Source organism: Clupea harengus, chromosome 7 (assembly GCF_900700415.2).
Source record: "Clupea harengus chromosome 7, Ch_v2.0.2, whole genome shotgun sequence".
Classification (NCBI taxonomy): domain Eukaryota; kingdom Metazoa; phylum Chordata; class Actinopteri; order Clupeiformes; family Clupeidae; genus Clupea; species Clupea harengus.
In genome coordinates, this window is record NC_045158.1 from 26454096 (window position 1) to 26466346 (window position 12251).

At 45.9% G+C, this 12251-nt stretch overlaps 1 protein-coding gene across 1 annotated transcript in view; it reads right to left on the minus strand.

The window, feature by feature from the left end:
• Nucleotides 1–719: 719 nt before the first annotated feature.
• The window catches only part of si:dkey-98f17.5 (uncharacterized protein LOC569123 homolog), a 13019-nt gene continuing 1487 nt past the window's right edge, over nucleotides 720–12251 (minus strand). Inside the window, exons 2-11 of the mRNA XM_031569896.1 lie at nucleotides 11861–11954; nucleotides 10417–10471; nucleotides 7082–7222; nucleotides 6590–6750; nucleotides 5826–5924; nucleotides 3639–3784; nucleotides 2192–2363; nucleotides 1704–1816; nucleotides 1523–1610; nucleotides 720–1357 (exon numbers count right to left, since the gene is read on the minus strand). Of these exons, the coding sequence (XP_031425756.1) occupies nucleotides 1304–1357; nucleotides 1523–1610; nucleotides 1704–1816; nucleotides 2192–2363; nucleotides 3639–3784; nucleotides 5826–5924; nucleotides 6590–6750; nucleotides 7082–7222; nucleotides 10417–10471; nucleotides 11861–11954 (1123 nt within the window). The 3' untranslated portion in view covers nucleotides 720–1303. The remainder of the gene's footprint in view (nucleotides 1358–1522; nucleotides 1611–1703; nucleotides 1817–2191; nucleotides 2364–3638; nucleotides 3785–5825; nucleotides 5925–6589; nucleotides 6751–7081; nucleotides 7223–10416; nucleotides 10472–11860; nucleotides 11955–12251) is intronic.

Here is a 12251-nt window from a genome sequence, read left to right on the forward strand (position 1 = left end):
AAAGACCACATATGAGATGTTTGAGTAATTGTGCAGAGCAACAGAGCTCTACAAATAACATTCACAGGAGTTTGAATCTTCAGATAATTCCTTTTTAAAAACAGTATCAAAAAGAACCCCAGCCGATGTTTGAGGTTTGAAGTAAAGTGTCTGAATTCTGTGGAAGAATGACGAACCAAGTGTACATGGCCTATAGGTACAGGTTTAAAAAAAACATAAAACACAAAAAAACTGGGAGGCCGTAAGAGGTTAAGACATATATAGTTCAACTGCAAACTGAGTAAAAATGTACCTTACCTAGACTTTACAATGGAGGATACTTGACAACTAACACTGACATTTGACAAGGATATTTCTACTGATAACATGTCATTGGAGTTCAATTGTCATTTATAATTCAGGCATAATGAGTGGCATTTGGAATTGCAGCGATTTATCATAATGCATAACATATTTGGGCAGAATCGTTTCATTTGAATCAGCCTACACTGATATGGTTCATAAAGCAAAGGACTATATGACTGCAAAGAAAAAATGCTGGTCACCAACGCCAGTAATGCTTTCACCAACACACCTACACACACTCAAAAATGCGCACACACACACACACACACACGCACCTACACACACACACACACACACACACACACACACTAAAAAATGCACACTCTCAGGCAAACGCACGCACGTACGCACACACACACACACACAGACAAACACAGAGTGATAGAGACAAACAAATAAAACAAATGTCAACAACAAAAGAGACAATGAACGCTCCTCTCGAAGAGGAGAAAAAGGCAGTTCCAGGTTATTAAGGGAGTCACTGAAGAAATGCAGCTTCACGTTACGTAAACATTCCTGTGCGCACTTTCGGAGTTAAATACAGAAAACGATATATTTCAGAAAATCATTTTCAAATGGCAGGTTCTGAAACTCAAACTCGGTGAGGTCATATTGTATGTACAATCACATTCGCTTACTCCTTCACATTATTCAAAGAAAGGCACTATGAGTCTTCATCAATAGTAAGGCTTATACCCAACCTCCTAGATGTCTGTATAGAGAATAGTCTGTGGGTATGTTGTGTAAGAAAAGATCATATCCACGTGGTTTTGGGTTAATGATAACATTCACGTCATGTACAGTACATGTATAAAGCATTGTCTGAGATATTCGTTTTTCTGTCGTGTTTTTAACCCCCACTGAGCTTTTTGCTTGCTGGTTTGGCGTTTGGAGTTTGAAATGCCCACTGACAAATAACCACATCGAGAAACTCGGTACACTGAAGCTGAAGAGAAGGTCAGAATTCATACTCTGCGGCACACTCTTGGAGGTACTCCTCGTACAGTTTTTGCTGTTTTGTGCACGTGTGTTTGAGAAAGAAAGAGGGAGGGGAAGGAACAGAGAGAGAGAGAGAGAGAGAGAGACAGAAAGAGAGAGAACGTTAATTCACAATTAAATGAACATGTGATATTGCTCAACAGCATTCAGTACAATTTCCTGTCCAGCTTGACGTTACCTTTTTGGCTCTGACCACCTCCTGGACAAACTCGCTGTACTGTGTCATGGTCTTCTTCTCTTTCTTTGTGAGGGTCTTGCTCCCCTGGCTAAAGGGCAGAGGTCACACAATCAGTCGCATGCAAAATGTCACCAGGGGTCCCAGCACGTCTAAGCAAACTAAGAGGCTATTTTTAACTCACCGGCCAAAGTACTTAGCGAGGAACAGAAGAAAGTAGCTGAATGCCCCGAGCAGGATCACAAACAGTATTTGCCCATCCTCTGGAATCCAGTCCCACAACAGAACCATAATGCCCTGTGGAGGGGCAGGTAGAGGTACAGTATGTTGGCACTGATCTGACCTTATGGGGCGGATAGCAGGCGTATTCACATGCCAATCACTGGTATTCTAAAGCCACGTCAAGACTCCTCAACACGGATCCAAAACACACCAACATTGCCAGTGCTTTAACTCTGTGCATCAAACATTCCCAATACAGTACCGATAAAGTAGTTGTTGGGTTTCAAATGCTGGGGGGAAAAAAAAATCACACTAACATCCTCAACACTTTGACGCAACAGCTGACAGCTGATTTTGAAGTTTATTGTCATCTGCTGACATTAGTACTGGGGGTAGGACAGTGACGTACGGGCGACTCAGCATGGGGTGGAAAGACAGGAAACTACATACTGTTGAGAGGAAGAGGGCGGTAGCGAGCCCCTCTCCCACCAGGGCGTCCAGCTCCTCTCTGGTGAAGGTGTTCACCACGAAGCTGAGGATGAAGAGGACGGGCAGGAGGACGCCCGTCAGGCCGCACATGAAGGAGTGAAACCTGGAGCTGTGGTTGTAGCGGACGCTCTCCCTGCGGCAACAAACGCGCGGTGGTCAGCGCCAGTACGGAGTGACGAAGGAATACTCAAACTTAAAGAGGACACTTTCACCACTGTGTGTCTGAACACTTTCACCACTGATTGCCTGAACACTTTCACCACTGATTGCCTGAACACTTTCACCACTGTGTGTCTGAACACTTTCACCACTGTGTGTCTGAACACTTTCACCACTGTGTGTCTGAACACTTTCACCACTGATTGTCTGAACACTTTCACCACTGATTGCCTGAACACTTTCACCACTGATTGCCTGAACACTTTCACCACTGATTGAAACGTGTGGTGGTTAGCGAGTGACGAATGAATACTCAAACTGACTGATTGGTGAATGAATACTCAAACTGACTGATTGGTGAATGAATACTCAAACTGACTGATTGGTGAATGAATACTCAAACTGACTGATTGGTGAATGAATACTCAAACTGACTGATTGGTGAATGAATACTCAAACTGACTGATTGGTGAATGAATACTCAAACTGACTGATTGGTGAATGAATACTCAAACTGACTGATTGGTGAATGAATACTCAAACTGACTGATTGGTGAATGAATACTCAAACTGACTGATTGGTGAATGAATACTCAAACTGACTGATTGGTGAATGAATACTCAAACTGACTGATTGGCGAATGAATACTCAAACTGACTGATTGGTGAATGAATACTCAAACTGACTGATTGGTGAATGAATACTCAAACTGACTGATTGGTGAATGAATACTCAAACTGACTGATTGGTGAATGAATACTCAAACTGACTGATTGGTGAATGAATACTCAAACTGACTGATTGGTGAATAATTACTCAAACTGACTGATTGGTGAATGAATACTCAAACTGACTGATTGGTGAATGAATACTCAAACTGACTGATTGGTGAATGAATATTCAAACTGACTGATTGGTGAATGTAACATCAGCTGCTGCCAGACAGCTTACACGCCACAGGCTATTTTGTCGTTAAACAGACAACACAAGTGACTAACTATCAATATTTCAGGACAGTCAGGGGAGATAATTGCTTGGTTGGAAGGGATGGAAAAGCTGGATTGGAATAAACTTGGCTACATTTTGGTCAACTGGGACACAAGCATTTGCATATTGAAGTCCACTGCCTTGAAAACAGGCAGCAAGACCAGCAAACTGGACAGCAGACGTTGAGGGTAAAAACATAGCCACAAAAGCTCAAGTCAAGTGAGAGGTAGACAGTTCCAGTGTCTGGGAGTGTGCTCCTACCCGTCTTGTGCCAGTTTGTTGGTGACTGTAATGCATATTTGGTCACAGTCCTTCTCGAGCTGGTCCAGGGTCTTCTGGACGGCCTGGTTGATGCTCTTCTCTATGGTCTCACACACCTCATCAATCTGATTCACACACCTGCTTGGCTGGAGAGGAAAGACAGGGGAGAACGGAATTTAGCGACCTGCTTATGCACAAAGCTCACATTCTGTTCCGCTGGCAGAGTCTGGTGGCAGGCAGGGTATCAGCAAAGCACATCCTTTAAATTAAATTTGGTTTCTCAAAGAGTCGCTGCATAGAATATTAGATTACATTCTGCTCTGCAAATGAGCAGCAGTGTGAAGACTAAGAACATGATTCTGAATGCTCCACAGTCACTGAGCGAGGACTAAGAACATGAGTATGAATGCTCCTCAGTCACTGAGCGAGGACTAAATTACTCTACTTGTGGGAGCATCAGATTCCTTACACAACAGGTCTGTTACTAAAGGGGCAGGTATACTCCCGAGGATACAGCTTTGTGCAATGCGGACACGAGTGTGCGCATGGGTGTCTCCAAGGTTTACTCAGTCAAAAACAGTGTTTGAAATAATATCTCTACGTTGAGAGACTCTTCTGCAAAGACGGTTATTTAGGTGTGTAGTTTTCTCTGCCTCTTCATAACCATTTATTCCTCTACCTAAATGGCTATCTACCTTAAAATACTGTTGCTCCGTGCACAGACCGTATCCACGGGAGTGTACTTACTGCCTAACATGTAGTTTGTTATTTAAAGCAGTCTAAATGCTCAAGAGAGCTGTGTGCATGTACTTCTCCTGGATGAGTTCTCTACATGTTTTTACATAGATCCTGTCGCTGTTTGTCTTTGAAGTCCTTCAAAAAATATCTGATTCCGATCATCGTTTAGATTTGATCTATGCATAAAACAATTTCACAGAACTGGATGATGCCTCTTGCACAATCATTTTGGAAATAGAGACACATAAAATGAAGCGGGTGGCTGCTGGAGAGCCCAGGGAATGCCTGTCTTTAGACACGAGACATACTATGACATCAAAACTTGAAGAATGTTTGTGTAAAAGGCAATAAAGTGGTCTTCTGAACTGCCTTTGCCCTGACAAAACTTCCACTGTTTCGTTGTCTTTTTGGTCTTTTTCATAATTTACGTGCTTTGGGTGTTAAACATAAAAAAATATCTATATATATCACAACCAGTGTCCCTGCTGAAGAACGAAAGAAAAACAGCAACAGCAACCGCAACCTAAAGCAGCGTTGCACATTCCCTCAACCTGACTCAGCACCGTGGGATGGGCTAGTGATTAGTCACGCCTGCATGTGCCACTGATGGATGCAGCCAATCACTGCCCCCCCCTAGTCTGAAGCCAGCAGTCTGCAGATGCAGGCATGACTAATCACTAGCCTATCCAGATGCATTGGGTCTCTGGTTGCCTTCTTGCACCCAGTGATGCATCCTAACCCTGAAACACTAAACCCCTGGTCCTCCACGCCAAACCCTCGAACATCAACAGTATGTACAGCTGAATTAATGATTCAATACTGGCCACCCGGTGGGGTATTAAGTGACACCGGGGGTAAAAACGGGGGTAAAAACAGAATTAAACACATATCATTATATGTCTGCTCAAAATAACATTCATGGCACGGCTATCTAGAGAAGAGTGCACTGAAAAAGGAGGCATTGATCAAACCAGATTGGAATAGGTCAGTGAATGTATGCAATTGTATAATTCAGTGCGGCTATTTGATAGTGAGACATGGTATGGTCAATTTCTGTCTGTGATCTAAATGTAGCGTTTAAAGTACGGTGAAGCATTATGTCTGCGATCTAAATGTAGCGTTTAAAGTACGGTGAAGCATTATGTCTGCGATCTAAATGTAGCGTTTAAAGTACGGTGAAGCATTATGTCTGCGATCTAAATGTAGCGTTTAAAGTACGGTGAAGCATTATGTCTGCGATCTAAATGTAGCGTTTAAAGTACGGTGAAGCATTATGTCTGCGATCTAAATTACGGTGAAGCGTTCTTGCTCTTGTTCTTCTAAACTGTTTGTCTCACAGTCTCACGTAGCATCCAGTCTGAATGAATGGCATCTGTTGTCTGTAAGCAGATGGCTATTCCCCCTGCCAGGTGAGGGCTGTGAGCAGGTGTTGCCCCGCTGTTGCCTCACCTTCTGCGGATTGGGGATGTAGATAGTGGGCATCGCAAAGCCACACTGGTTGAGCCCTGGGCGGCGACACAGCTCCTGAACAATCTGCATCATCACTCTCTGTGGAGGGACACAGACAGACAGACAGACAGACAGACAGACAGACAGACAGACAGACAGACAGACAGACAGACAGACGGATGAATGGACAGAAGACTGAAGCGTGGGTGGATGGACAGAAGCACGTTCTGATTGGATTGGATGGGGTGATACAATAGGATGATAGAATGAAATAGGACATTGAGGTTTACACCAATAAGGGACCTATGTGAGAGAAGCGAATGTTATGCTTGAAAAGGTCTATTCATGACGTGCAACTACTCATAATTGTATTGGATTCTCATAAGTTCTGATTTGCTTTAAAGGATAAGGGGCATTCACTGTAGGTACTGTGCTGTCGGAGAAGATGATGCACATGCATATTACATACTCATTATGGGGGAGGTACTGGATCAGATAAATAGCTGGAGTGGATATTAGTCGAGCTATTTGCGGCTATTTGAGTACACTGACCACGTCATAGTTTCCCGTTAACAGGTCCTAATAGGGCTAAATAAGCAAAGATAAGAAAATATCCTACTTTCAAAAATGTATTTGTGAAAATAAAACTGAGGGAGGCTGTTATGGTGTTTTAAGAAGTAACACTGCCATGCCTTAAGACCATTAAGACATATGGATGGAGTGAAGAAGAGAATGTGTCAATTCATTAGAAGAAAACTGTGCACCTGTCGGTCCGTCTCCTTGCCGGCCACGTCCGCCTTGCTGAGGTAAAAGCGAAGCTTGTCTCCGCACGTCTCGCTCAGTTTCTCCACTATGTTGAGCGTTCGCTTGCACAGTGCCTGCCCCATGGGATCAAAAAACACGAAGATCAAGTCCGCCTGTTGCCCTGGTAGTAAAAAAAACCCACACACACACACACACACAAGCACACACAGCCTTAGCTCAGACCACTGCACCAAACCAAACTACTTACAGACGTACTTTCTGGAACAGGTGGAAATCTTATTTTTTAGCCTTAGGGGCATCACTTAATTTAATCTTCTCTCTATTTAAATATTCCTTTAGTTCAGCAGAGCATATAAAATTAATACCAAATAGGTATTGGCGATCTAGAATATGTCAAAAACTATGACAAGCCTTGCAGGCAAAAAGATCAAACTTTCTTTTTACAGCACGTGAAACGTAGCTACCCAAGACTGTCTTGAGCAGTGCCTTACCAAACGATGTGATGGCATTGTTGACTTCGAAAGGGTAGATCATGTCTCCGTCCACCAGCCCGGGAGTGTCCACGAAGGTGACCAGGCTAAACTTCTTCTGCTTGGAGGTGGAGATCTCGGCTGAGAGGTAGTCCGTAACACCTAAAATACAGAACTAGGTTCATACATAAAGGTGCTCCCTCACGAGGCTGCAAAAGCACTGATTTGTCAATCACTTGAGTTTAGCAGAGGAATTGAGGCAGCCTCCTGCAGCATCTGCCTGTTTCGAAACCAGTCCAGGTTTGGCTGACCACTGCACTTGACGAAATCCGTAATCGATGCAATAATCTGTCATTGCACAGCACAATCAACTTTTCATCTGAGACACCTTACGGGACAAATGCACACACAGAATCTGTTGTCATTCCTAAAAGCTGCCGCCCCCAAGACTTTCCATCTCCCGTGCCTCAGCACAGCCCATCTGAACATCATCCGAGACGTCCACTGCTCCTCGCGCAGGAAAAACCTGGCGACCGTTGACCGTTGCCCGTTGTCATGGTCACCCACAACAGCTCTTCAACTGGCAGCTTTAGGACGAACACACATAAAGCTAGCCAGTGAAGAACGACTGTGAAGCAACGCGCTGCAAACGTACCCAGACTTAAAAACCAATCGCCGGCGATTCATAACACTCCGTGGACAAGTGGCCACCTGAAAACAGTAAGCAATGCGTTTTGACCCCCCCACCCATCCCCATCCCAACTCTACCCATCAAATGGCAATGAGGGTCTTCGGTGGGGGTGGGAGGAGATGACACTGAAACTCTTTCATCAAATGGAGGCAGGTGTTCAGAGCCCCGGCACAAACCACTTCCCTGTGATTTTAATGCGCTTTACCCTCATTGGCATTCGCGCCAGCTACTCTCCAGTGACACATCTCCCGTGCCAGTCCATCAATCTCTCTTCGCGTGCCCATCCTCTGGCTTCCCAGCCATTACTAACAGGTACGCAGCCTGCACACCAATGATACACACCAGCCTGCAAAACACGCACTGCCAAAAAAATAACCATTTTGACTTGGCCGGACACACACACACACACATATATATACACATATATATATCGTGAACTCATGGCACACTCCAGAGATGGCTGTGAGGATCTGACCAGGATTATATATATATATATATATATATACACACAGACATATATATCTGACCAGGGTTATATATACAGACATATATATCTGGCCAGGGTTATATATACAGACATATATATCTGGCCAGGGTTATATATACAGACATATATATCTGGCCAGGGTTATATATACAGACATATATATCTGACCAGGGTTATATATACAGACATATATATCTGGCCAGGGTTATATATACAGACATATATATCTGACCAGGGTTATATATACAGACATATATATCTGGCCAGGGTTATATATACAGACATATATATCTGACCAGGGTTATATATACAGACATATATATCTGGCCAGGGTTATATATACAGACATATATATCTGACCAGGGTATCTATATATATATATACAGACATATATATCTGGCCAGGGTTAGTGTCCTTTCCCCTCCAGCCTATTAGATAGATTTAGCCAGACAAGACGTAAAGCCAGCCGTGCTAAACCGTGTGCAATGGATTCCATGATCGCCACCAAGCCAGTAAGCCATCTGAAAGGTGAAAAGGTAATTAGGAGCGATCCTCGTTCCTTGCTGGCACCGACCACGGCGGCTAGGGTGACTAAAGATGAGCACTGGGGTGTGTATCCAGTTGGCCCCATGGAAAAGGCCAAGGGCCAAGGGCCAACTAACCAGCAGCAGTCCCCCAAACAGGGACGGGGCTCCTGGAGCGATGGCACCTTGGCTAGGGGGATCCGGGACTCGACCCTGAACTTCGCTCCGGGCCACACCCGAAGTATGCGCCAGTCAAAGCTCTCGCGCACCAGCGCAGGAGGGTCGATGCGCCGACGCTTGTCGCATCTTTCAGCGCTCCACTCTCCATCGGTTCGAAGAAGAATCGAGAGCACCCATTTGCCGGCACCAATAATAACCGCTGACGACATCATCAAACGAGCTTCATATAGCGGGTCATTTGAAACCAACGATTTGATGAGTCACCCTCAGACGCTTGGATATGGAAGAGAGAAGAGGTACTAGGTGTGTGTGTGTGTGTGTGTGTGTGTGTGTGTGTATCAATATCTGAGACGTCTCCTGTCCTGCCCTCTCTGTCCATGCGGCAGCAGCAGTGGCGAGGGGGTCTTTAAGACGGCCGCCTCTAATGGATGTGACATTTCTGCCGACGGAGCGCGCGCTCTCTCTCTCTCTCTCTCTCTCTCTCTCTCTCTCTCTCTCCTCTCTCCCCTCTCCCCCCTCCCCCCTCCCCCTCTCCCTCCCTCCCTCTTTTTCTCTCTCTCTCTCTCTCTCTCTTTCTTTCTCTCTTTCTTTCTCTCTCTCTTTCTCTCTCTCTCTCTCTCTCTCTTTCTTTCTCTCTCTCTCTCTCTCTCTCTCTCTCTCTCTCCCATCTCCCCCACCCAACTGCACTGCTCTCAATGGGAGCGTGACTCACTCCCTCACTGCGCTCCCTCACGATCCCTATACACGCCATGGCAGCCTACACATCAACCCAGCGCAAAAAGCTGCTGCTGCTTCGGCCACACAGTCGGGCTGTCTTTCACCCGTGGTGACACGGACGCGGGCACGCCCTGTGCGCCAGCACCGGGCCAGACGCGAGCCAGCACCGGGCCAGACGCGAGTGGCGCCCACGGCCCCTGGCCTTTTTATGGCTACGACGGGTGTGTCGCCACCCATCTGCTCAAGGTGTCCCAGGGTGTCTATGCATTTATGCACTCTTGACGCAATGGACACAACACAAACGGAGACGGGGAAGGGGGGCGTGAAGCTACTGCAAAGAGACACGAGAGCCGATGTATAGCACAGGATATGACTCAGAGGTGAATATTAGTCATGACAAACACTTCGGCATTAGGCTGAAGCACACTGGACTATGAAAAAGACACGAATCCTTCTTTAGTGCACTGAGATATACTGGCGGATCACCCAAACAGATGTACATTGTGCTTTTTCAGAGCAAATATCCCCCCTCTGAACCACATGTACGCATGATGCGAAAATCTCATTTTACATTTATGCACACACCCAAACACATTGTCATTAAGCATTTACGGCTACACGAAGTACAAATAGCCGGCTGAACAGAGCCAGAAGCAATCCATCTAGCAATCTACAAGTGCCCGAGATACACGGAGAGCCTGGCCACCGAGGAGCAGCCCCTGAAATCAGGTCCCAAAATGATCACATGAATCCCTACCTTTAAACTCCAGCAGGGGTCGGAAATGGGGGTAGAGGTGTAGCGTTGCATTGCCCTGTGAGGATGAAGGAGAAAGACACGCATAAGAGACAAGCTTGATGAGAGAAAAAGACAATAAAAAAGACAGGGAGAAAGATAGAACAAAAAGGACTGAGAGCGATGCGGAGAGAAAAATTGCCAGCAGCCGGCAGACAAGCAGGCCCTAATAAATGGAGTGCCTGGTCTGTCTCTTCCTCTTTTTCTTCTTCTTCTTCTTCTTCTCTGTCTCTCTCTCTCTCGCTTTCCCTCTCCCTCTCTCCTGTAGTCTGGGCGACACTCTCTCTCTCTCTCTCTCTCTCTCTCTCCCTGCCGGGGGCTTTTCTGCGGCTCACAGTTCCGCCACGCGTCGACTCTAAGCCCTTCCTGTATATAGCAGATAATCCCTCCACTCCAGGTCCTTTCCTCTAATTCATCTTCATCTCCTTTACTAGACCTTCTAGACAGACAGAGATTGAGACAAAGAGGGAGGAGAGGAAGAGGAAGAGGAAGAGAGAAGAGAGGAGAGAGAGGGAGGAAGGGAGAAGGAGCAGGAGAGTTTAGAGCTGCGGAGACGAGAGTTGCCGTCCATAAGCGCCGCTCCTGTTTTTGAGAGAGAGGAGCAGCAGCATCAGCAACAGCAACAGCATCAGCATCAGCATCAGCATCAGCATCAGCATCAGCAGCATCCGGACGCAGCTCCGCTCTCCAGGCTCGCTCACCCACACTCACTCACTCCGGCTCTCAGTGTGCCGCTCATACAACCAGCACTGTCACTGTTGCTCACTCGCTCGCTTATACACACGTACACCGCACGTATGCACACACGTGCACACCCCCCCCCCTCCCCCACACACACACACACACACACAGAGTCTGTCAGGTGCTACTATGCTAACAAACTAATACAGTGCTATCTTTCTTCCTATCTTCCTTCCTTCCTGCCATTTGTTCGTCCTTCCTTCCTTTCTTTCCCATTATCAGCACATCACAGGAATCATTTCGTCTTCATACTTTTAAAACCGGTAGCATTAAAACAGTCAAGTGCAGTCTACACAGCTAGCTATCATTTACAGAGGTGTGATAGTCTTAAGGAAGTCACATGGGTGTTGCTGCAGTAGGCCTTAAGTCCTGCCCTGGCTATGGCCATTCAGCATTATCTACTTGTCTGTGGGTTCACCTACTACAGTGGTGTTATTTATCGACTGTCCTTCATGCGATCACTAGGACAATGCAAGCCTGTCATCCTCAATCTTTTATGGAGATCATTTCCAGTCATAAAAAAAACACATAATATTCAGCTAGCCACTTGTTAGTGTCCTGATTAGCATACATTTACATACTGTGTAACACAGAGACTTTGGTAAAACCTTCCCTTGAAATGTCAACAATCAGGCATGGTGGTGCAACCATTCTACCAAGAGCTTACCGTTAATGACTCTCTTTTTCGTCCACTTGTTATGAAGGTAAAACCTTGCGTTTCTATAGCGACTCCCGTTTTCTGAATGTGCTCCTCCACATACCTGAAAGAGGCAGAATTCAGATGCAGGTGTTCAGTTTATGAAACACGCACGCACGCACGCACGCACGCACGCACGCACGCACGCACGCACACGCACACGCACACGCACACGCACACCCTGATTTGCATTCAGACATACATTTTATCACTGGGGAAATCACCGTCTGATGACTAATCACTCTGCATCGATTCTGAAGCTCCTCCAGAAGGAGAAAGCCAGCCATGCAGCAGATAGGGAGCCATGCAGCAGTCTGCATGCGTCAGTGAAGCACCACACAGATAGGGAGCCATGCAGCAG